A 22,594-nucleotide genomic window follows, 5' to 3' on the forward strand; every position below is an offset into this window, starting at 1 on the left:
AAACAAGATAGGGCTATCCTCTAAAATTTTTAAGAGAAATGAACTTGAATGTGTATCAAACTAACATTCGATAATTTTAGCTGTGATGTTTAATTGATATCAGAAAATTATACTAGCCACTAGAAGGAAGTGGCTATTATTTGTTCCCCTATAGCACTTGCATATATGATGAATTTTGACCCCATAACAATAACTCTTCATAATTTGAAATATCATTTTATGAACTCCTTACAGATTCAAGTTCATTTCTCTTAAAATTTTTAAGAGGATGGGCTATCCATTTGTACCAAAACAAGATAGGGCTATCCTCTTAAATTGTTAACTTATAGATTTTAACCTTTTATTTTCCGTTTTCACATTGAGAATAAACATATAGTTTTATGTTTAATATTAGTACATTAATAAATAAAGTCTAAGTAACAACTTAAAAGAAATAGAGATTTAGTGAGACATTAATAGTTAAGATGATGTCATGTAACATAGAGCATTAATACATTAAGTACATTGTACGAGTATTAATATAAAAGTGTGTCCTTTTTTATTTTATATTTTATGAGTTTTGTCGACTACCTGTTCACAATGAACAAGTACATATCTTTTTATTTTATTTTAGATTTTTACCAATAAGTCATTCATCCAAATGATAATGTCTATTTTTATATATATACAAACTTTTAGGGCTCATTGGGTTGAGGATCATGTGCCGAGACTTAATCCACCTTAACCTAGAACGGTAAGTTAGATTAAGAAACAAAGAACATTGAAGGAGAACCACATTCATTGGGTTTGATTAAAGACTTAACTTTGAATCAAAATCATGCAATTCAGATATATAGCTAGGTAGATAACTGTTGAGAGGCCAGAATTTAACAATGCATGTCTTCAATAAACTCCACCTCTTTATGTAGATTATAATCATTATATTGCCTTAAATTGACCCTCAACTACAACCTAGAAAACCTTTATACAATCAATAGACCACAAACTTGTAAAATGACAATGAAAATTCGAAAGAGAGAGGAAGCGCAAAATGGTTCAACAGCACCACATGCAATCGGGTCCCCAAGCCAAAACCATCCCAAGCCATCCAAGCATTTGTGGTCAACCTTTCACCAAAATAACCAAAAAGTATCCTACACTTTTATGTCTCTTTCATTCTTGGCCTAAAACCTCTTTACTCTTTACAGTCACATACGTGTTAGTTTGATTTCGACAATTATATAAACGTCAATTCCTTTTTTTCAATGTATCTAGATAAATGTCAATTCCTTAACAATATGGTTTGCAGGTTATTCATGAACTCAGTTTTCCTTTCCCAGCATGCATAAGTTGTGGTATGTAGAATAAAAAAAGTGAAACTTTCTTTTGCATTTGAAAAGATCTTCTTTTGAGTTGGGTGCATGCTTCAATCTTCTCAGAGAGAAAGCAAATAGTAAATGGAAAAAGACGGGAAGGAGGAAAGAGGAAAGGGGACAGGGGAAACTTTAAAGATCAACTTTCCAGCTTTTAGTGCTCTGGTTTTGGTTTGAATTTCCATCTAATGGAGAAAGGGAACATGTACTTTCCCTGGTCTTGATTCAATTCATAGCCATCAGATTTGGTGTCCCTCCAGTCTTTTTCAACCTCTAAATTTTAGCCAACAACTGGATCCATCCCTAGCAGCCTCTTTCTCTTTCACACTCAAAGTGGATATATGTAAATCTTTAAGCTTTTAGTTTTCCTTTCAATTGTATTCAAGCCGAGATAAATGCCATACCAGGCTCGGCAGAACTCATTGAAAGATTCTGAAAATTCCACCATTATGCTACCAAATAGTGGATTTCGCTCTAACTAGAAACATAAATAAACAGGAAGTCTCATTTAAAATCCCCAAATTATTTAAGTACATTTGGGATTTTGCTACACAAACCCGATCTGTTCTAGTTCTAGTTCTCGCTATTACTTTTACAGGTAAATATATGTACACGAACTCAGCAATCCATCTAACTGAAAACAAATTGCAAATGTTCATTATAGCACTCAGAGGGAAAAATCAGTGGCTATTTCAGCTAAAGTAAGATGGCTCACAGCTCCAAGACACACGGCTGGGGAATCCTCCTACCCTCCTCCCACCATTGACAGCTTCAGCATTTGGATGGGTTTCCCAGGTGTAGAGAGGTGGTGTCATTTTTTGAGGAGCAGTTGAACATCGCTGAATTGTCTGCGCCACTTGAAACAAAGACAACTGCTAATCTTGAGCTCCTAAATCCTAAACTTACCATATTCATGAGCTCTCTTGGAATTTAAGTGACCTAGATAATGCAGCTGGATTGGCTTGTAAGACCGGAGAGGCTTCTGCTATGTGATTCTTTTCATCACCCTTTGACCGGAAGGCCTTAAAGAGTCCCCCACTGCTAATCGAATCAGCTTTATCATTCTTAATCCCCAATGTTGCCCATATAGAGCTTCTTGCTGCTTCTCCTGGGTCATCAATCCTCAATGTTTTCGGAATCCAAAGGCATCTCTCGGCATTCTTTTCTTTTGTTGTCTCCTCTTCCTCAGAGCTGGTTTGTTTCAGAGGGTTCTCATCCCTCGAATGTTTCCCCAAAGTCGGAGAGTTAGAACCAGAACTTGGAGCAGTTTGGTTTGGAGATGATGGCTGAGGAAGCCAAGGCATGTTCCAAGTGCCTTGTACAGCACAACCCCAATAAGCAGCTGCAGGGTAAAAGGGCATAGGATACCCTGGAGGGCAGAAAGCAGGTGGACTGACTGGAGAGCTCCATTGAGCAGGGTTCCACGGGTAAGGCCAAGGAGCACCAGGAAAGCATGGTATTTGAGGCGGGAAGCCAGGATAATTCTGCATAACTTGCTCTTGTGGCCCGGGTTTGGATGTCTCATCCTTTGAATTTGAATCTGTGACCGTAGATCTATTCGAATGATCATCTCCATTTACTCCGCCCCCATAAGAAGCTGGAACAATTAATCCTTCTGGTTTGTGAAATCCATTGGGAGTACGGTTCTGTACGTTCTTATCAGCAAGCTGAAGAACAGAGGTCATTGACTCGCAAAGGGGCGTGTCTGAGCAAAATGTCAGGACAGTGCCATTAGATTGTACTGAAGGATGGTGGGCTCCATTTAGAACATCAGGTCGAGCATTCGGGAGAGCTTCAGAGACAGTTATGTGGCGATACTGAGAAGGGGTATTCTTATTCTTACGACGACCAGCACCCACTGGCACATTTCTCATAGTCCCACCAGCTGTCCAATATCTCTGGCAGTTTTTGCAGAAGTGCCGGGGTTGGTTGACATTGTAGTTGTTGTAGTAACAGAACTTGGTGTCCATGCTATTACAGCGGGGGCATGGAATAATTTTGTCTGGCTTCTTCAGGGTCTTTTCTTGTGAATTACTTGTCTCGCTCTGTTCTTCTTCGGCCTTGAAAGTTTTGAGTGCAGCAGTCTCCTTGTCAACGGGTGCTTTAGGACTTTCACCTATTCTTGATGCTGCGTCTGGATTCATCAACTCTTCAGAAGGTAAAGGTAGGACTTCATCTCCCTCTTTATTCTGAATTGCTTTTTCTCCCAATGTGTCCTGATGAGAAATTCAATCGACCAATGAGTTTCCAATTATTGTTCCTAAAATATAAACTTCCCACAATTCCATTCACCCTTTCTTATCATTAAAACAAAAACAAATAGTCTGAAACTAAACTAACAGCTGCTCACATACTAAACTGAATGATCCACTAGAGTCCAGGTTTCATAGCTATGTTAAATCCAAATTCCAATGCTCACAAAATAACACAGATTTCCTAGAATCTGCCTTGCCAAATGGCAAGTTCAACGTTCTTCATTTTGAACTTTTTGCCTTTGTTCCAAACCATATTCAGTCAATTTTGAGATAAGGAGTCAAGGACATCTTTAGGAAAGAGTTGATATTCCTAGTTCTACCGATACTTATCAATAATGTGAAGTAACTAAAACCAATATCTTGTAAACCACTCGTGTTTAGAACTACACACTTTTAGCTATGACTTCAGGATGAGTGGAAAGAAATAGCACAAAAGAATACAGGGAGGACTCAACAAGTAAACATCGTAGCAATCTGTGTAGCCTGCAGTTCAAGAATTTGAAGCGACTATGCAGAAACAGATAGTGAAATAGCACTAGATATTCATCATCATCCGAGTATTAGGATAAGTTTTCAGAGAATGCAGGGCTAAATCTAGAGATGATTAACACAAGTCAAAGATCAGTCCAAAAGTACAATGGTAACAGGGTAGGATTAGAAAACTGATCAACTTGTTGGAATAGCTAACATAACCCAACTCCAAACTATCCAAATCCGAAAGGAAATCCACTCATAAAAGCTCAACAAACTTTCCTGGGAATGAAATAGCAAATTTTTCAAACGAAGTACAAAAGCTGCTTGCTTGAAAGTTGAATCATCAGTAGCAAAGCAAAGCAAAACAGAAAGAAACAAATTTGGTTGAATCATCATCAACATAAACCCCTGAAATTTCCTCACAAGCAATAAAAAATCAATACCTAATATAAAACTTAGATTCTCAAAAGAACAAGAACCCGTATCAAACACCCAAAAAAACCCAAATCAAATCCTCCAAAAAACACATCCAAAGATGCAATCTTTATAAACAAAAAACCACCCAGAGCTGAAATCAATCCCACAAAATCAATCAAAACCCAGAAACCAAGCCCAACACCCATTTCTCGAAAAAAAAAACCCAAAAAGCTCATACCTTATTGACCTCTTTCTCTTCTTCACCGTCTTTATTATCATTGACTCCTCCTCCAGGCGGCGAGGACGAGTTGGACGAAGACGAAACACGGTCAGCATCCGAACCCGGATCCGGAGCCGCGACGACTTCCTCCTCCGCCGCCGCCGCGACGGTGGATTCTCTCAGCAACGGCGGGACCTCCGGCAGCGGAATCGTCTTCCCGAAAAGCTTGATCGCCGGGTCCCTCCCCTCCGACATTTTCGCTGCTACTAAAAAAACTCCTCTCCCTTTTTCTCCTCCTCCTCCTCCTTTTTATTCTTTTTGACAACAACAAAATCAAAATTCTCAGAGAGAGAAAAAGAGATCTGACACGTTGCTTTTTCTCCCTCTTTGATTGAAAGCTGTGGTTTTTTTTTTTTGAAAGAGGAGGTGGTGGTGGTGTGACACGTCATGGGGGGGGGAGGGAGATTGTGAGCCACAAGTTGTGCTTGTGGCCTTGGAAAGTTCCTTTTTGCCTCCCCCGGTCGGGGCATTTTAGACTTTTAGTCACTTCAAGGATTTTGGGACCCTTTTTCCACATTATAATCCTAGTCAGCGTCTTTACCCTTTTACGTTCAGGATAGCCGAAGATAGCGCCAGTTCCTCGGCTGCTACATCATAGCTCGCGTCACTCGATCTATCGAAAAATTTAGAGTAATTTGGTTTTGAATAAATCTAAAAATGTAAAGGCGAAATCTATGAAAAATGATATTTATGAATATATTGGTTGTCTCGGTTATTCTCGTATCGAGTCATGATACTGTTATTTTAAGCTTTATATGTGTAAAGCGTTTGAATTTTTATTGTGTACGCATAACATGTCGTACAAAAACACGCATAAAACAATGGACGTGAAGATGTTATTAGGTAAATATTCATAGCCAAGTTATTTAACTTACGTGTCGAAATTGAATTCGTAATAGAATGCGGTACAAATCTACCTATCTAAGCAATGCTTTATAGGTACACGTAGGCCAAGTTGTTATAGAGAAAATAAATTGTGCAATGTGTAAGGAATCATCTGACATTGAGTCACCACCCAGAAAAAATCAATAGTGAACAAGTGATACAATAGTGGGATCAATCGTTTCGTACTGATAAGTCGTACACTTTAGTGATTCTATAAGTTTTTAGCTTTAGGTTAAAATATATACTCCTCTGCATATAAATTTATATTTGTTGTATATTTCTTCAGAGGATAACCTATGAATCTATGATAATAAAATGTTTGGTCTTAAGTTTTAACAAACGAAAAAAACTAAGATAAAAACATAAGCGTGGAAAAACAGGTTTTAATGGTGTATTAGAAAATAAAATAAAGTACTCTAGACGGGGAAAATTAGATGAAAAATCGCCACGTCAAACGTAGGGGGTCCCACCTGGAAAAGTAAAGTGAAAAAGTCACCTTTTACACGCCACACATGAATGCTCGGCACTAATTGAGCACACGTGTCCCGCGCTGATGTAGAATCTTCATCACCGGCCGTGCTTCTTTTTCCCCTCCCAGCGCTCGTAGGATGACACGTGTGCGGCAAAAAAGTAGGAGTATATCTTTTTCCTTTCTCTGGTGTTGCCCGTAGCCGTTTGATTAGATAGGGTCGCTAATAAAGAATTAACGGAAAGTACCCTGATTTTATTTGATGAAATAGTTAGTCAAGCATTATTTTATATACAAAAGCCCAAAACACCAGAGAAGCCCATAATAGTATATTAAACTCATGAAGCCCAATTAATGGATCAGATATTGAGGTTCCATCCATGAGATATATATTAGCTCGAATTACACAAATAGAAAATAGCCCATTTTATACATAATGAATAGTGATTTAATAGTACAGACAGTAGTTGGAGTCGGAGGCTCTCCTAGGGTTCTCTCCTCTCTGGAGAAGAGATTGAGTTGGAATATGACATATCTGCTTGCTTAGTGAGTATAAAAGAAGGAAAACTTTATGATTCATGAGCTTCTTGGCTTATACCAACACAATCGTAACATCTCCTTGGCTAAATTCGACGTGTATTTTTATCGCTGTTATGGATCGATCATTTGTGCTCTCCAGATAGTTAAGTGCTATTGTGCCAGGATTTAGGGTCAAAATTTCATGTTATTATATTTAAACTTTAGGTGAAACTATATATTGAATATGCAGTGCTTTTAGTTTTATTTCACAACCGCACTTATTTCTGAAATGCGTCAAACGCTACTTTTTTTAGAAACACGACATTTCCATACCAAATCTGAAATTCATATCTATACAATCATCGTGTTCACGCTAGCACTTTCACTTGTTTCCTATCGCATCATCTATCGTTATGCACCATTACGTTTGACTTGATTGGTGCCATGACTTGAGCACTAGAGAAAAATTTTAAGGCCAACACGGCTCGTCGATTGATTTGGTTGAAAAAATATGGCAATAACTTATATTGTGGTTCATGAAAACCTCAGATATTTTTTGGCCATTTATATTTCACCACATGTAAGATTGCCTAACGCGTAAAATGCTATCAAGTCAAAATTCCTCATCTCATTGTTGTTTCTTCTTGTTTGCTTGTTTGACATGATAATTTCCATAGAAATAAGGCACCACCAAGTAGCTAGGTCTTCTTGAGTAGACAATTAAATCACTATCTTAATTGTTTGATCAAATTGAGCAAACCCCACTAAATGGGTTAATTCCATTTCATATTACGTAAGCATGTATAATATTTTTAGATGACCAGACAGAGACTTTTATTTATTAAATTATTAGTGGAACAGAAATTAATATGTTCATGTACGTATAAATGGAATAAAAGCAACGTGATCTCATAGTTTATGAGGATGTATCAAATTTGTACATTATAAATTCACAGGACTTTTATTTCTTTATTAGCGCAACATAATTTGTGGTATTCATTTGTAGTTCACATATGTCAAGCATGTGTCTCACAAATCTAGGTCATGTGCTCAAATATAATCCACTTTATTCAGGTGCGAACGGTGACAACATTTTAAATGCGTATCTGAGCATATTCATGAGTTACATATTGATCGTATCTACTTATATCTAATCTGACTAAAATAGAATCACCTGATTTGATGACAACATTTTCTATATGCATATCAATGAGTTACGTTTTCTATATATAACTCAACAAGTTATTAATTGACTCACGTAACTTGTTTGGTAATAAATTTTTTCCACCATCATATATTTCATAAAAGATGAAATCTCAAACAACCTTTTTCCGCCATAATGGAAAGTTTTCCACCCTGGTCATGCTTGTGTCACAATTTGACCAAAGTAGTAACCAAGAGGTAAGAACTTCCATTTTATATTTTGTTTAAAAGAGTCAATTTTTCCAATTGAAGAAAGTGGGCAAAAGCCCATAAAATACCCCACAAAATCAAGCAACACATCATGAAGCCCATCATAGAAAAAGAGCCCACGCAATGATCTAACGTGTCGCTTGGAGTTCCCATAGCGTGTGTAAACAAACCGACGAAGGCATCATCATCATCATCATATAGAGAAGGCAGTGTTGTTTAGTTCATGGACAAATGCGACTTCATGACTCCTTCCTTGTCTTCTCCTCTTCTTCTTCCTCTGCTCTTCTCCCAAGCCGGCCTCGCCTTCTTCCCACCCATTTCATCTTAATCCAATCGGATTGATCGATCAAGTTTCTCAATTTGATTCGTCTGTTTGAACTTTTGGTATTGATTTCGATTTGTTTCCGCACCGACGGAGGTCCGATCCTCAGTTGCGATTGAAATTTCTTGTCTTTTTAGAGTTTTGGCGAGGTGGGTCGATCTGATTTAGGTGGGGTGGGGGGTGGGGGGGGGTTTGATCTGAGTTTTGCTGATTGGATTCGGTTGAACAAAAAAAAAATTCTGGGTTTCAATCTGAAATGGTATATTTCCATAGCTCAATCTCGGTCTGCAACTCCGTTGACCAGAACGCTCCCATGTCTGATTCGATGAGCTTAATCGACCCGGGTGTTAAATCCAAACAAACCAATCATGTACAGAGGAGCAGAAGGATGCCCAATTCTGCTAATTGCTCCAAAACCCAGGCCTGCGATCGATCTCGATCGGCTGTGATTGATGTAGTCTTGTTCATTGCTGTGATTGGCGCTTGTGGGTTTTTGATGTTTCCGTATGCGAAAATCATCTCCGTCAAGACGATCGAAATCGCTGGGATTGTTATGTACGTGATGAGGGAGGAGGTTTCTCATGCTCCTTTGGTGTATGGGTCAATGGGGCTCAGCATTTTGTGTGCCGCATTGGCTGCTTGGGCTCTGTTGGCCTGCACCAGTAGGAAATGTGGGAATCCCGATTGCAAAGGGCTGCGAAAAGCCGCCGAGTTTGACATTCAGCTGGAGACAGAGGAGTGTGTGAAGAATTCGGCTGCGTTAGGTAAGGATGGAGTCAAGAAGGGGCTGTTTGAATTGCCGAGGGATCACCACCGGGAACTGGAGGCTGAGCTTAAGAAGATGGCACCGCTGAATGGGCGAGCAGTGCTCGTGTTTCGAGCAAGGTGTGGGTGTTCTGTTGGGAGATTGGAAGTTCCGGGGCCTCGGAAGATCAAAAAGATCAAGAAGTAGGAATAAATGGTTGATACGAAACCATAGGGAGCTAAGTTATGAACACAGGAGTAGCCATAATTGCAGAGAAGAGTTGTCCTACTGTTCACAGTCTTTCTGCGCAATGTTGTCTTTAAATAAGCTAGCTCATGGAATAAGTTGTAAGGATTATATACCCTTGGTTTATAGTGGGGAATATATGACAATCCCTTATTTGATTTCCTTTTCCTTTATGATTATATAAGTTTTTCTTTTGTTGAATATGGATTGTTCTCCACTGCTGCTGTTATTCGCTTCCTTTTCTATTTTATAGGTTATGATTCTTCTCTGAGGTGAGTATAGCTTCAATCATTTCTCCATATCCTGTGCACAGAAAGCTACTTGTTCTGTCCTGACCTTGACAGAGAGATGGATACTTGAATATCTGTTTCTTTGATATGAGCATTTCTTTTAGTGGTTCAGTTGTGGAGTTAGTGATCTGGGATAGTGATTAACATGCCAATGATTCCCTATATCTGTTTTTGTTGAAGCTTACATCTTGCTTGGCTTTGTAAACTTATAAAAGCAGGAAACTTTTTCATTCTTGCTGATGACAGTAATCTGGGCACCTGGCTTTTACATAAAGAAGCTTTCCCAGTTTGATAAGTGGGAACTGATGAGGCAAACTCAAATTTGATTCCAAAAGGAACAAACATGGGATCGGGACTGGTATGATATGCTTTGTCTACTCATATTTGCACCACACTGCATTGTTTTACTTATCTTGCTTGATCCAAGTAATTTAATTTGGTTCAGATTAGCTAACTGATATGATATGATAATACAAATTTCCTAGATTACACCGGAAGGTACTAATGCTCAAATGTTTCGAATAAGATTGACTTTATATAAAGCAACCAATCTTACAGTTAAGCTAGTATTATGTAGAGAATAATGAACTCAACTTACTAACTAAATGGCAAGTTTAGGAATTTAGCGAGTGTTTCCCATGTAGTTTTATCCAGATCCCATGGAAGAGTTTTAGATGGTGCTAGGAAGAGTGTTAACGTCTCCAAGTAATGACACTATGTTTCTGTTCTTAATTTCCGGGCAGTCATTAGATGCATACTAGAATTCCAGTGATCGACATTGTGACCCTATTCTGAGCTTTTCGCTTGAATACATTTCTATGATTTATTATGCTAGTGATAAGGGACTGGATTCTCTGTCATCTCCCTGGTTTTCAAAAGCAAGATTGAGCCTTTTCATTTTCTACTCTTGCGATTATTCATCTCCTTGTAGTGATAAGGAGTTTCATCTTTGAAAACCCTCCCATGCAATCGTTTGGTTATCACATTTCGTTCGGACGAAGGTTTTTCTTGTTCCTCTTCTGGTTCACTTCACCTGCACATATGGTTGGTTGGTTTGATGTGTTTATGGAGGTAAAATTTCATTAGTCCAAAAGTATGTGTTCAAATGATTACATATTTAGAATGTAGAGGTTAACAATATCTTCTCTGGATTCTAGATGTACTTATTCTACCTAAAAAATCTTACAGTTCAAAAATCAGAACACTTGTAGGTAGAGTACTTTTGAACCTTGCTTTCTATTAAGGCTGCCTTTTTATATGTTGACGCATCTCCCTTTAATCTTGAATTAACTTATGGATGGCATGGTTGGTAGGATTAGAATAAGCCCTTTTAGAGCGTCTGCGCTGCTTACAAGCTGAGATCTGGCATTGGTATGGTTAGTATGATACATCTTTGGGGACTTGGATTTGCTTATTGTATTTTGTGTTACTCGTGGCCCTTTATTTAGTGGATGGTTCATGTTGACGTGGGGAACTATCCATGCTTTGATCAATTGGGATGTTAGTTGTAGTTGTACAACACATCTGGAATTGATCGAATCAGTGAAGGTCCGGCCATCTTCTTTAGTTTCTGCTTCACTTTAGTTTCTTTCACTTTCCACGAGCAAAATATTGCAATTACATGAATGTTTTATAATTTTCATTTAGTATGGTGGGGTCAAAGCTTAATAGGAACAAAAGAGAAGCAAGCATGGATGGCCGTGATCCAAGAAATGGGCCAAATGGCAATAACATCAATAGCAAAAAGTGTAAAATAGGGTAGGGGGAAAGACACCAGGAAGTCCAACATTCAACTCAAATCCAAGTTCATGCCTTAAAGAATTGAGAGGAAAATCATCACAATGACTAATTCTAACCCCTCCAACAGAATTCAACGAATCACGAAAATAATTTGGAGTTGAATTCAACGAATCACGAATTTGTGACTTCCCAACTCAAATTTTAATGAGAGACAATTAAAGAGTCGGTAATCGTCAAATTTTAATGAATTTGGTTATTGTCTTCGAATTAAAGAAATGGTGGCATGTTTGTTGTCAAGCTTAAATGCTTCAAGAAATTTGAAAGCTAATGTTTTATTTCCGTCATAATCTACAATAACTATTGCTTTTATATTTGATTAAGATTGACATTAGCGTACGTATCATAAATTAATTTTATTTTTGCCTTAAAATTTTTCTTGAAAGATACTAATGTATTTATTTCTGTGAAACGAAGAACAATTTGCACCGATAATGCAAGTGAACTAGCAGATCCAACAGATCTTAACCGTTGAAATTTATAGACAGTTTTACTTAATAAAAAAAATGTACTTAATGTAATCCTCCAATCTTGTTGGTGCAAATGCACGTCGGTACACTGAATACTCAACTATTTCATCATGCTTTTAGGTGAGTCAACATGCACCATGAGTTAATTTCTGGTACTGTTCATGTGCATGAGGACCTTGGTTCATACTAGAATTTTGGGAGTTTCATAGTCCTTGTTCTTTTGGTCAAAACACTTTGGTTCGGTTTGGATCTAACCTAATACAAAAATATTGCCAAAATTAGTAGGTACCGCCACCAATCTGATTAGCCTGCGCAAATATTTCAGAAACTACTACCAGTTCCTAAACAAAAATTTGGACTGACCCACCACCTAATCGACTTCTTCTCCGGCGGAAATCCCAATGCTGATTCTCACCCATAACCCAACAACCTCTTCCAACCCCACACTTCCCTTTACACCGTGACCATAATTCCCCCTCCATCTCACGACATCGTTTCAACCCCTCCTCGTAAACTCCCAAAACCAGACATAGACACAAGACCAAGGTACCATCTTTTCTCAGCTCAACTGTTTGATCCGACAGCCATGGAGTTTCCTCTGTTAAGGTACCAAAGCCTAGCGTTGGACCAGATTCAATGTAGCATTAGCTTCCCTTTGTCATTCTCAGATTCCAAGTTTTCCAAGCAGAGATTTTTGTTTTCTGGCTACTCTTTTTCCCTAAATAGACCAAAATGGAGGAGCCCATTTTCCCAAATTAGGTGTTGTTCATACGTGGAGCAACAGCTGAAGCCCCGGCCCAGGCCCATACCTGCTAAAATTGAGGTTGAGGAGGAACCAAAGGTCGCACCTTTGGAACCAGAAGAGGCCCAGATTGCAGTACCCAGTTCTGGGATTTGTAGTCAGATTGAGAAGTTGGTTTTGTATAAGAGGTATAGGGAAGCACTTGAAATGTTTTGAGTTTTTGGAATCTAGAGGTGGGTATGAAGTGGGTAGTAGTACTTATAATGCTTTAGTGAGTGCTTGTATTAGCTTGAAATCAATTAGAGGAGTGAAGAGGGTGTTTGGTTATATGATTGGTAATGAGTTTGAGTTGAATCAATATATGAGGAACCGGGTTTTGCTTATGCATGTGAAATGTGGGATGATGATTGATTCATGCCACCTGTTTGAGGAAATGCCTGAGAGAAATTTGGTTTCGTGGAACACGATAATTGGGGGTCTTGTGGATTGTGGAGAGTTCATGAAGGTGTTTGGGTTGTTTTTGGATATGTGGGAGGAGTTTTCTTACGGGGAGTCGAGGATATTTGCCGTAATGATTCGGGCTTCGGCTGGTTTGGGACTCATTTTTGCAGGGAGACAGTTTCATTCGTGTTGTGTGAAGATGGGTGTGGTAGCTGATATTTTTGTGTCTTATGCGTTGATTGATATGTATAGCAAGTGTGGGAGCATTGATGATGCTCACTGTGTTTTTAATGAGATGCCGAAGAAGACAACTGTAGGATGGAATACGATCATAGCTAGTTATGCACTTCATGGTTACAACGAGGAGTGTTTGAGTATGTACTATGATATGCGTGATTCTGGTATGTCGATGGACCATTTTACGTTTTCCATGATCATAAGAACATGTGCAAGGTTGGCCTCGTTGGAACATGCTAAGCAAGCTCATGCAGGTATTTTTCATTATAGTTTTGGGTTGGACATAGTGGCAAACACATTGCTGGTGGACTTCTATAGCAAATTGGAAGGATAGAAGATGCTTGTCATGTTTTTGATCAGATGCCTAACAACGTCATATCTTGGAATGCCTTGATTGTTGGATATGGTAACCGCGGTTGGGGTGATGAGGCTGTTGAGATGTTTGAGAAGACGCTTCAGGAAGGAATGATACCCAACCATGTTACCTTTCTTGCTATCTTTGTCTGCTTGCCGTCATTCAGGTTTATCAGAACGTGGATGGGAGGTTTTTGAATCAATGAGCAGGGACTACAAGATTAAGCCCTCGGCTATGCATTATGCTTGTATGATTGAATTGCTAGGACAAGAGGGGAATTTAGATGAAACCTTTGCACTAATAAGAACTGCTTCCATTACGCCTACAACAAACACGTAGGCTGCTCTACTGACAGCTTGTGGAATCCATGAAAATTTAGAGCTTCGCAAATTTGCAGCCGAAGACCTCTATAGGATGGAGACTGAGAAACTAAGTAATTATCTTGTGCTCCTAAATATATACAACAGTTGTGGAAAGTTGAATGAAGCTGCTGCTATTGTTCAAACTCTAAGAAGAAAGGGTTTGAGAATGCTTGCGACATGCAGTTGGATTGAAATTTAAGAAACAGGTACATATTTTTTATTCTGGAGATGAAAGACATGCCCAAACAAGAGAGATTTACGCGATAGTGGACGACTTAAAGATTGGGAGACATGGTTACATCCCTGACGAGAAGCATCTACTTCCTGATGTGGATGAACACGAGCGTGTCTCAGACTCTCAGCTTACCACAATGAAAAACTGGCTATAGATTATGGATTGATCAGTACGTCAGATGGGACACCACTACAAATTGTGCAAGGCCATCGCATTTGAGGAGACTGTCATTCCGCAATCAAGGTAATAGCTAAGGTGACTGAATGAGAAATTGTCGTGAGGGACGCCAGCAGATTCAACCACTTCAAGAATGGGAGTTGTTCTTTTGGTGATGGCCAAGTTACTTTACTCGTACTGGTATACTATTTATTGTAAAGATACCAATAAGGTCAAGTAATAGTAAGACTGTAAGAGTTGTGTTACTAGAAAGAATACGGTGCTCTGAACCTGAATATATATATATATATATATATATATACAAATCCTATCCAGAGCGGAGCTCCGCTTTGAAAATTAACGTGTGAAGTTCGAGTTTTTGGTCACTTTTCGGTCGCACATCCACATCTCGACCGTTCTGTTTTTAGGTAATAGTGTATAGATCATCTCTGCAAATTTTCAGCCAAAATGATGATCGTTAAGGCATTGATAACTGCCTTAAAGCTAGTACAGTTCAGGTTGACAGATTCAGTCCGTCCATTGGTTTAAGCGAGTTAGATACCTTAACGATCATCAATTTGGCTGAAAATTTGCAGAGATGATCTATACACTAGTACCTAAAAACTGAACGGTCGAGATGTGGATGTGCGACCGAAAAGTGACCAAAAACTCGAACTTCACACGTTAATTTTAAAAGCGGAGCTCCGCTCTGGATAGGATCTGTATATATATATATATATATATATACAGATTTTATCCAAAGCGGAGCTCTGCTTTGAAATTAACCTGTGAAGTTCGAGTTTTCGGTCGCATATCCACATCTCGACCGTTCATTTTTTAGGTACTACTGTATAGATCATCTCTGCAAATTTTCAGCTAAATTGATGATTGTTAAGGTATCTAACTTGCTTAAACCAATGGACAGACTGAATCTGTCAACCTGAACTGTACTAGCTTTAAAGCAGTTATCAATACCTTAACGATCATCAATTTGGCTGAAAATTTGCAGAGATGATATATATACTAGTACCTAAAAACTGAACGATCGTTAAAGCATTGATAACTGCTTTAAAGCTAGTACAGTTCAGGTTGACAGATTTAGTCTGTCCATTGGTTTAAGCAAGTTAGATACCTTAACAATCATCAATTTAGCTGAAAATTTGCAGAGATGATCTATACAGTAGTACCTAAAAAATGAACGGTCGAGATGTGGATATGCGACTGAAAACTCGAACTTCACAGGTTAATTTCAAAGCGGAGCTCCGTTCTGGATAAAATCTTTATATATATATATATATATATATATATATATATATATATATATATTTTTTTTTTTTTTTTTCAAGAGTCGTAGTTCCAACTTCCAAATGAGTCCTCAAACCTAAAAGAAAAAAAATAAAAAAAGGAAAAAAAAAAATCCAAGACACATTACCTGTTGTTCTTCCAAAAAGATTTTTTCCCCCTCTTTTCCGCTTATGCTATGATTTCCTAAAAACAACAAAGAACTGCTATACTAGAATCGCTAGATACAAGGTTCCATGCTCAGAGAGCTTGATAACAGGGTTGCATGGCATCAAGATAATGAAGTTGCAGCCGACTTCGTTATAGGAGAATTGTAAAAATTGGAGCTAGTGTGTGTTTGAAGTTAATATACTATATTAATCATAATCACTATCAAGGATTCAAGAATCAAGACTGTCATAGTGGACTGATTGTCATGATTCTTTTTTATCTCAAATTGTTTTAGGTATCGTTGGACTCTGAATTGCAAATATAAAGTTATAAACTATCAGCCTTAACAACTAGTGGGTTGAGCTTGTCAGAAGAAAGTAACTTAGGAAACATTCGTTCTTTACTTTAAAAAATCAAGCCAATCACTCTTTGGCTTGGAAAAGTATTTTGGATTCTAGAGATCTTATCTTAGAGGGTATGAGATGGATTGTTGGAGATGGTTAGGATATTATGTTTTGGACATTTAATTGGGTTTTTCCTTTTCCTCTTATTAACCTTGTTGATACAAATGTTAGATATTGTGTTGATTTGAATGAGAAAGTGTGTGACTATATTCAGAATGGTTGTTGGAATGTTCCTAAACTTGGACTTGTTTTAGATTAGAATACTATTAGTACTATTCTTAGTATTCCTATTCCTTTTAGTGATTTTAAGGATGAGTTTGTTTGGGGCCCTGCTGCCAATGGACAATTTTCTATAAAATCTGCTACTTGGATGCAATGTAGTGATATTCAACCTCACTTGAATGCCAAGATTATGAATGTTATTTGGAAATTAAATATCCCTCCCAAGGAAAAAATCTTTGCTTGCCTGCTTGTGAGGGGTAGATTGAAAACTAAAGTAAGAATTGCTCGTTTTAATAACAGCTTTGATACCAACTGTGATCTATGCCATTTCGGTTTGGAAGATATTAACCATTTATTTTGCTCTTGCCCCTTTACCGCAAGAGTTTGGAATTTGTCTACACTCACTGTTGACTCCAATCTTCCTTTCAATTTTAACAATATCTCTGACTGGTTTCATCAAATTTTTAACGTTTCGAAAAATCTCACCTTTCAAAAAAAAAAAAAACTAACAAGAGAAGAAGGTAAATCTGTCATCGAAAAAGAGAAGACGGCAAATCACAGAAATCTTTTGTCTATAAGCAAAGCGCAAACCTTAACTAGTCTTGTAGAACCAAAAAGGCCCAAAGGGCTAACTATTTTTCATTATTTATAAATTAAGAAGGACCTTTTCAAAAAAAAAATTAAGAAGGACATTATTGTAATCCTCACTTACCTAAAGTTCACTTTAAAGCCCATCCCACTCTTCAGTCCTTTCTTCCGAGGAAGAAGGCGCCGTTTAGCCCTAAGAATCCGTTGATTTCGGAGGAAATGGAGTAAGCTTCCTTTGATTTCACTTTGTTTTTTTCATTGAGAAACGATCTTCACTCTTGAGTGAATTCATTTAGGAGAATTATTGAAATTGAGTGATGTGTTGATTTTGCAGAGCTGCAAGAGTAAATGCGCTCTTTGTTGGGGGAGACTAGCTCTTCACCAAGGACGGCGAGGATGGGGCGAGCCTCACCCTGCACGTCGTGCCCGGTGTGGAGGTCACTGGTCAAGTGGAGGCTGACTTAGAGTTGGCCTGGAAGAGGATCAAGGAGGGAAAGAAGAGAGATGCAATAACGCTTCTGATTGTTGACTTGGACAGCCTCTTCTAACTGAGTCGTGACAAGACTGAGATTTCAAAGGTAATGTGTTTTCTTTTCTGTGTTAGCGATTGAGATTATATATTGATCGCAGTGTTTTGGGGTTTTGATGTCGTTGATTTCCAATTTGTTTATTACTTCTGGTTAGAATTGATATTGAATAGCTATTGTTACCTTAACATTGTGATAAAATTAATGCTTTCCTGCTCCATCCACGAATGTTCACTAAAGTGCGTTCGCGAGATGGGTGCGTTCGCGAAATAAGTTCACCGCGAATGTTCGCTAAAAGTGCGTTCGCTAGATGACGTCATTGTGAGGAAAAGTAAGAAGCGAGTTCACTGAGAAGTAACGTTCGCGAATAACAGTTCGCTGAATAACTAAGTCTAGTCGCTAAAGGTTGAGTCCGTTCGCTATTGCGAAACATGCTGTGGTGAAAGTCTTAGCTGTGGTGAAAGATATTTTACTGCGCGCAACTTGCATTACTGTTTGCTCCACTCAAATTAAGCTAGATATTTTGTATCTAAAGTACTTTTAATCTAGTTTAATATGCTTTCATATTAGATATTTTGTAGGTTAATCTTGTACCCTATATAAGGGAAGTATTGGTTGATGTAAAAGGGTGAACAAGTTCAGAAACTCAAGTACACAAGTCTGCTGGGTTAAGTTGATATGTTCTTGCTTTATTTGCTACTGCAAATTAATCAAATCAACAAGTTATAATTTTCGATTATATTTTGTTCAAATACAAAGTAGAAGCAATCAAAGTTATATATATATATTCAACATGGTATCAGAGCTCTGTTAATTAATATCAACTGGGTCGTATCAACTGTTGCATCAAAAAAAAAAAAAATCAAACACAAGGTACTGATCTAATATGGCTAGTTCAAGCAACTCATCAGAAATCAGAGTTCCAATCTTCAGTGGAGAGAATTTCGACTTCTGGATGATCAAGATTAGAACCATGTTCATCTCACATGAACTATGGAGTTATGTGGGTGAAGGCTATACAGTTCCAGAAATTGAAAATATGTCTAATGCTTAGAGAGTGGAGCTGAAGACAAACATAAAGAAAGGTGCAAAAGCTCTAGGAATACTACAAAACTCAGTCTTAGACGAGATCTTTCCAAGAATATCAAATGAAGAAACAACGAAAGCAACTTGGGATGTTCTGCTGCTTGAGTTCAAAGGCTTAGAAAAGGTTAGAGCTGTTAAACTTCAATCTTTGAGAAGAGATTTTAAGTAAACTAGAATGAATGAAACTGAGCTGCTAAATGATTACAGTACTAGACTGACTGATATAGTAAACCAGATGAAAACCTATGGTGAACCTGTTACAGAGAAGAGGGTAGACCAGAAGATCCTTATGAGTCTAAATAGAAAATATGATCGATGCTATAAGCTGTATTATAGAGGAGACTAGGGATATGGAAACTCTTGGTGTTCAAGATGTGATGGGGACACTTAAGGCTTTTGATCAGAGGTTAATGAGCCATGATGAACCATCTAAGAAAGCTTTTCAAACACTGAGTCTTAGCTCAAATCAGAAAAATGATGAGCCATCTAGTTCTAATTCAGAAAAGGGAAAACAAAAGATGAAGAAGAACTGGAAAAATAAAGGCAAGAAGTACTGGGAAGACAAATCAGATCAGTTAGTGAAGAAAAATAATGAAAGAAGTAGCAGTTCAAGTTATTCAATGTGTTCTATTTGCTCAAAAATGCACAATGGTGAATGTTGGTTTAAAGGAAAACCAAAGTGTACAAATTGTAACAGGTTTGGTCATGTCAACAAGGATTGCAACTACAAAGGCAGTCAATAAGCAAACTGCATTGAAGAACAGTATGATACCAACATGTTAGTGAGTGAGTGAGAATGTGTGGTTTGTTGATAGTGCTTGCAGTAACCATATGACTGCGAATGCTAATCTTCTGTATGATATTGACTACAACAACATCACTTAAGTGAAGATGGGAAATGGAATGTTGGTTGACACAAAAGGCAAAGGAAGTATTGCGGTGGAAACCAAAAATAGAAAAATGTTCATCAGAGATGTTATGTTAGTTCCAGATCTTGATTCGAATCTGCTAAGTGTTGGTCAACTCATTGAGCACTCATATCACCTACACTTTGGTGACAACACTTGCAAGATCTTCGAGAGAGGGAGCAGCAAGAAGCTGATGGTAGAAGTTTATTGAGATGAAGAGGAACATAAGTTTTCCTTTGACTCTCAAATATGCAACAGAGAGTGCAAGAAAAATGGAGCTACAGGATGATCCTTGGCTCTGGCATCGAAGACTTGGACATTTGAATTTTCAAAGTCTCAAGCAACTGCATCAAATGAAATGGTACAGGGATTGCCAAAAATTAAAGAAGTTACTGATGTATGTGAAGGATGTGCACTGGGAAAGCAGCACATTATCTCATTTCCAAAAGGGAAAGCATTGAGAGCCAAAGTTCCACTTGAGTTAGTTCATTCTGATGTGTGTGGTCCAATGAAGACCATAACAGAAGCTGGAAACAGATACTTTCTGACGTTCATTGATGATTATTCAAGAATGACCTGGGTTTATTTCCTACGGCAGAAGTCTGATGTGTTCTTAGTATTCAAGAAGTTTCAAGCAATGGTTGAGAGACAATCTGATCTCAATATCAAAGTGCTACGATCAGACAAAGGAGGCGAATATACATCAAATGAGTTTGAAAATTTCTATGCAGACATTGGTTTGGAAAGACAACTTACAGTAAGCTATACACAGCAACAAAACGGGGTAGCTGAAAGGAAAAACAAAACAATTGTGGAAATGGCAAAATCAATGTTACATGACAAGAAGATGCCTCAAGAATTTTGGGCATAAGCTGTCAACACTGCAATGTATTTGATGAACATGCATCCAACAACAGCAGTGCCTAGAGGTCGGTATGAAATGGGTGGTAGTACTTATGATGCTTTAGTGAGTGCTTGTATTAGCTTGAAATCAATTAGAGGAGTGAAGAGGGTGTTTGGTTATATGATTGGTAATGGGTTTGAGTTGGATCAGTATATGAGGAACATGGTTTTGCTTATGCATGTGAAATGTGGGATGATGATTGATGCACGCCACCTGTTTGAGCAAATGCCTAAGAGAAATTCGGTTTCGTGGAACACAATAATTGGGGGTCTTGGGGATTGTGGAGAGTTCATGGAGGCGTTCGGGTTGTTTTTGGATATGTGGGAGGAGTTTTCTGATGGGGAGTCGAGGATATTTGCCACAATGATTCGGGCTTTGGCTGGGTTGGGACTCATTTCCGCAGGGAGACAGTTTCATTCGTGTTGTGTGAAGATGGGTGTGGCGGTTGATATTTTTGTGTCTTGTGCGTTGATTGATATGTATAGCAAGTGTGGGAGCATTGATGATGCTCACTGTGTTTTTGATGAGATGCCGGGGAAGACAATTGTAGGATGGAATACCATTATAGCGGGTTATGCACTTCATGGTTATAGTGAGGAGGCTTTGAGTATGTACTATGATATGCGTGATTCTGGTGTGCCGATGGACCATTTTACGTTTTCCATGATCATAAGAACATGTGCAAGGTTGGCGTCGTTAGAACATGCAAAGCAAGCACATGCAGGTCTAGTTCGTCATGGTTTTGGGTTGGATAAAGTGGCAAACACATCGCTCGTGGACTTCTATAGCAAATGGGGGAGGATAGAAGATGCTCATCATGTTTTTGATCAGATGCCTAACAAGAATGTCATATCTTGGAATGCCTTGATTGCTGGATATGGTAACCATGGTCGGGGTGATGAGGTTGTTGAGATGTTTGAGAAGATGCTTCAGGAAGGAATTAATGGTACCCAACCATGTTACCTTTCTTGCTGTCTTGTCTGCTTGCAGTCGTTCAGGTTTATCAGAACTTGGATGGGAGATTTTTGAATCAATGAGCAGGGATTACAAGATTAAGCCACGTGCTATGCATTATGCTTGTATGATTGAATTGCTAGGACAAGAGGGCAATTTAGATGAAGTGTTTGCACTAATAAGAACTGCTCCCTTAAAGCCTACAGCAAACATGTGGGCTGCTCTGCTGACAGCTTGTCGAATCCATGAGAATTTAGAGCTTGGCAAAATTGCAGCCGAAGAGCTCTATGGGATGGAGCCTGAGAAGCTAAGTAATTATGTTGTGCTCCTAAATATATACAACAGTTGTGGAAAGTTAAAGGAAGTTGCTGCTGTTGTTCAGACTCTAAGAAGAAAGGGTTTGAGAATGCTTCCGGCATGCAGTTGGATTGAAATTAAGAAACAAGTACATATTTTTCATTCCAGAGATGAAAGGCATGCCCAAACAAGAGAGATTTACGAGAAAGTGGACGAATTGATGGTCAAGATTAGGAGACGTGGTTATATCCCTGACAAGAAGCCTCTACTTCCTGATGTGGATGAACACGAGTGCATCTCATCAGCTTACCACAGTGAGAAACTGGCTATAGCTTACGGATTGATCAGTAAGTCAGATGGGACGCCACTGCAAATTGTGCAAGGCCATCGCATTTGCGGAGACTGCCATTCCGCAATCAAGTTAATAGCTAAGGTGACTGAACGGGAAATTGTAGTGAGGGACGCCAGCAGATTCCACCACTTCAAGAATGGGAGTTGTTCTTGTGGGAATTACTGGTGATGGCTAAGTTACTTTACTTGTAGCGTTATACTATTTATTGTAAACATACAATAAGGTCAATTAATAACAGGAGTTGTTTTACTGGAAAGAATAGGGTGCTCTGAACCTGATTTTTTTTTTTTCCCAAGATTTATAGTTCCAACTTCCAAATGAGTACTGTTACCTGTTGTTCTTCCAAAATTTTTTTTTTCCTCTTTTCCGCTAATGCTATGAGTTCCTAAAAACAACAAAGAACTGCTAGACTAGAATCACTAGATACAAGCTTCCACG

At 38.4% G+C, this 22,594-nt stretch overlaps 2 protein-coding genes and 2 pseudogenes across 2 annotated transcripts; 3 read left to right on the forward strand and 1 right to left on the reverse strand.

The window, feature by feature from the left end:
* Positions 1–1,839: 1,839 nt before the first annotated feature.
* On the reverse strand, positions 1,840–5,103 carry LOC133726383 (cyclic dof factor 2-like). Its single transcript, XM_062153915.1, has 2 exons — positions 4,737–5,103; positions 1,840–3,568 (listed from the first exon to the last, which is right to left on the reverse strand). The coding sequence occupies exons 1-2, from the start codon at positions 4,971–4,973 to the stop codon at positions 2,264–2,266; spliced, it is 1,542 nt and encodes a 513-aa protein (XP_062009899.1). The 5' UTR covers positions 4,974–5,103; the 3' UTR covers positions 1,840–2,263.
* Positions 5,104–8,238: 3,135 nt separating this feature from the next.
* Positions 8,239–9,578, forward strand: LOC133726384 (uncharacterized protein At5g19025). Its single transcript, XM_062153916.1, has one exon. The coding sequence runs from the start codon at positions 8,643–8,645 to the stop codon at positions 9,336–9,338; it is 696 nt and encodes a 231-aa protein (XP_062009900.1). The 5' UTR covers positions 8,239–8,642; the 3' UTR covers positions 9,339–9,578.
* Positions 9,579–12,483: 2,905 nt separating this feature from the next.
* LOC133746059 (pentatricopeptide repeat-containing protein At5g50390, chloroplastic-like) lies at positions 12,484–14,705 on the forward strand (annotated as a pseudogene).
* Positions 14,706–20,514: 5,809 nt separating this feature from the next.
* Positions 20,515–22,439, forward strand: LOC133746068 (pentatricopeptide repeat-containing protein At5g50390, chloroplastic-like; annotated as a pseudogene).
* The last annotated feature ends 155 nt before the right edge of the window (positions 22,440–22,594 follow it).

Source organism: Rosa rugosa, chromosome 1 (genome assembly GCF_958449725.1).
Source record: "Rosa rugosa chromosome 1, drRosRugo1.1, whole genome shotgun sequence".
Taxonomy (NCBI): Eukaryota; Viridiplantae; Streptophyta; class Magnoliopsida; order Rosales; family Rosaceae; genus Rosa; species Rosa rugosa.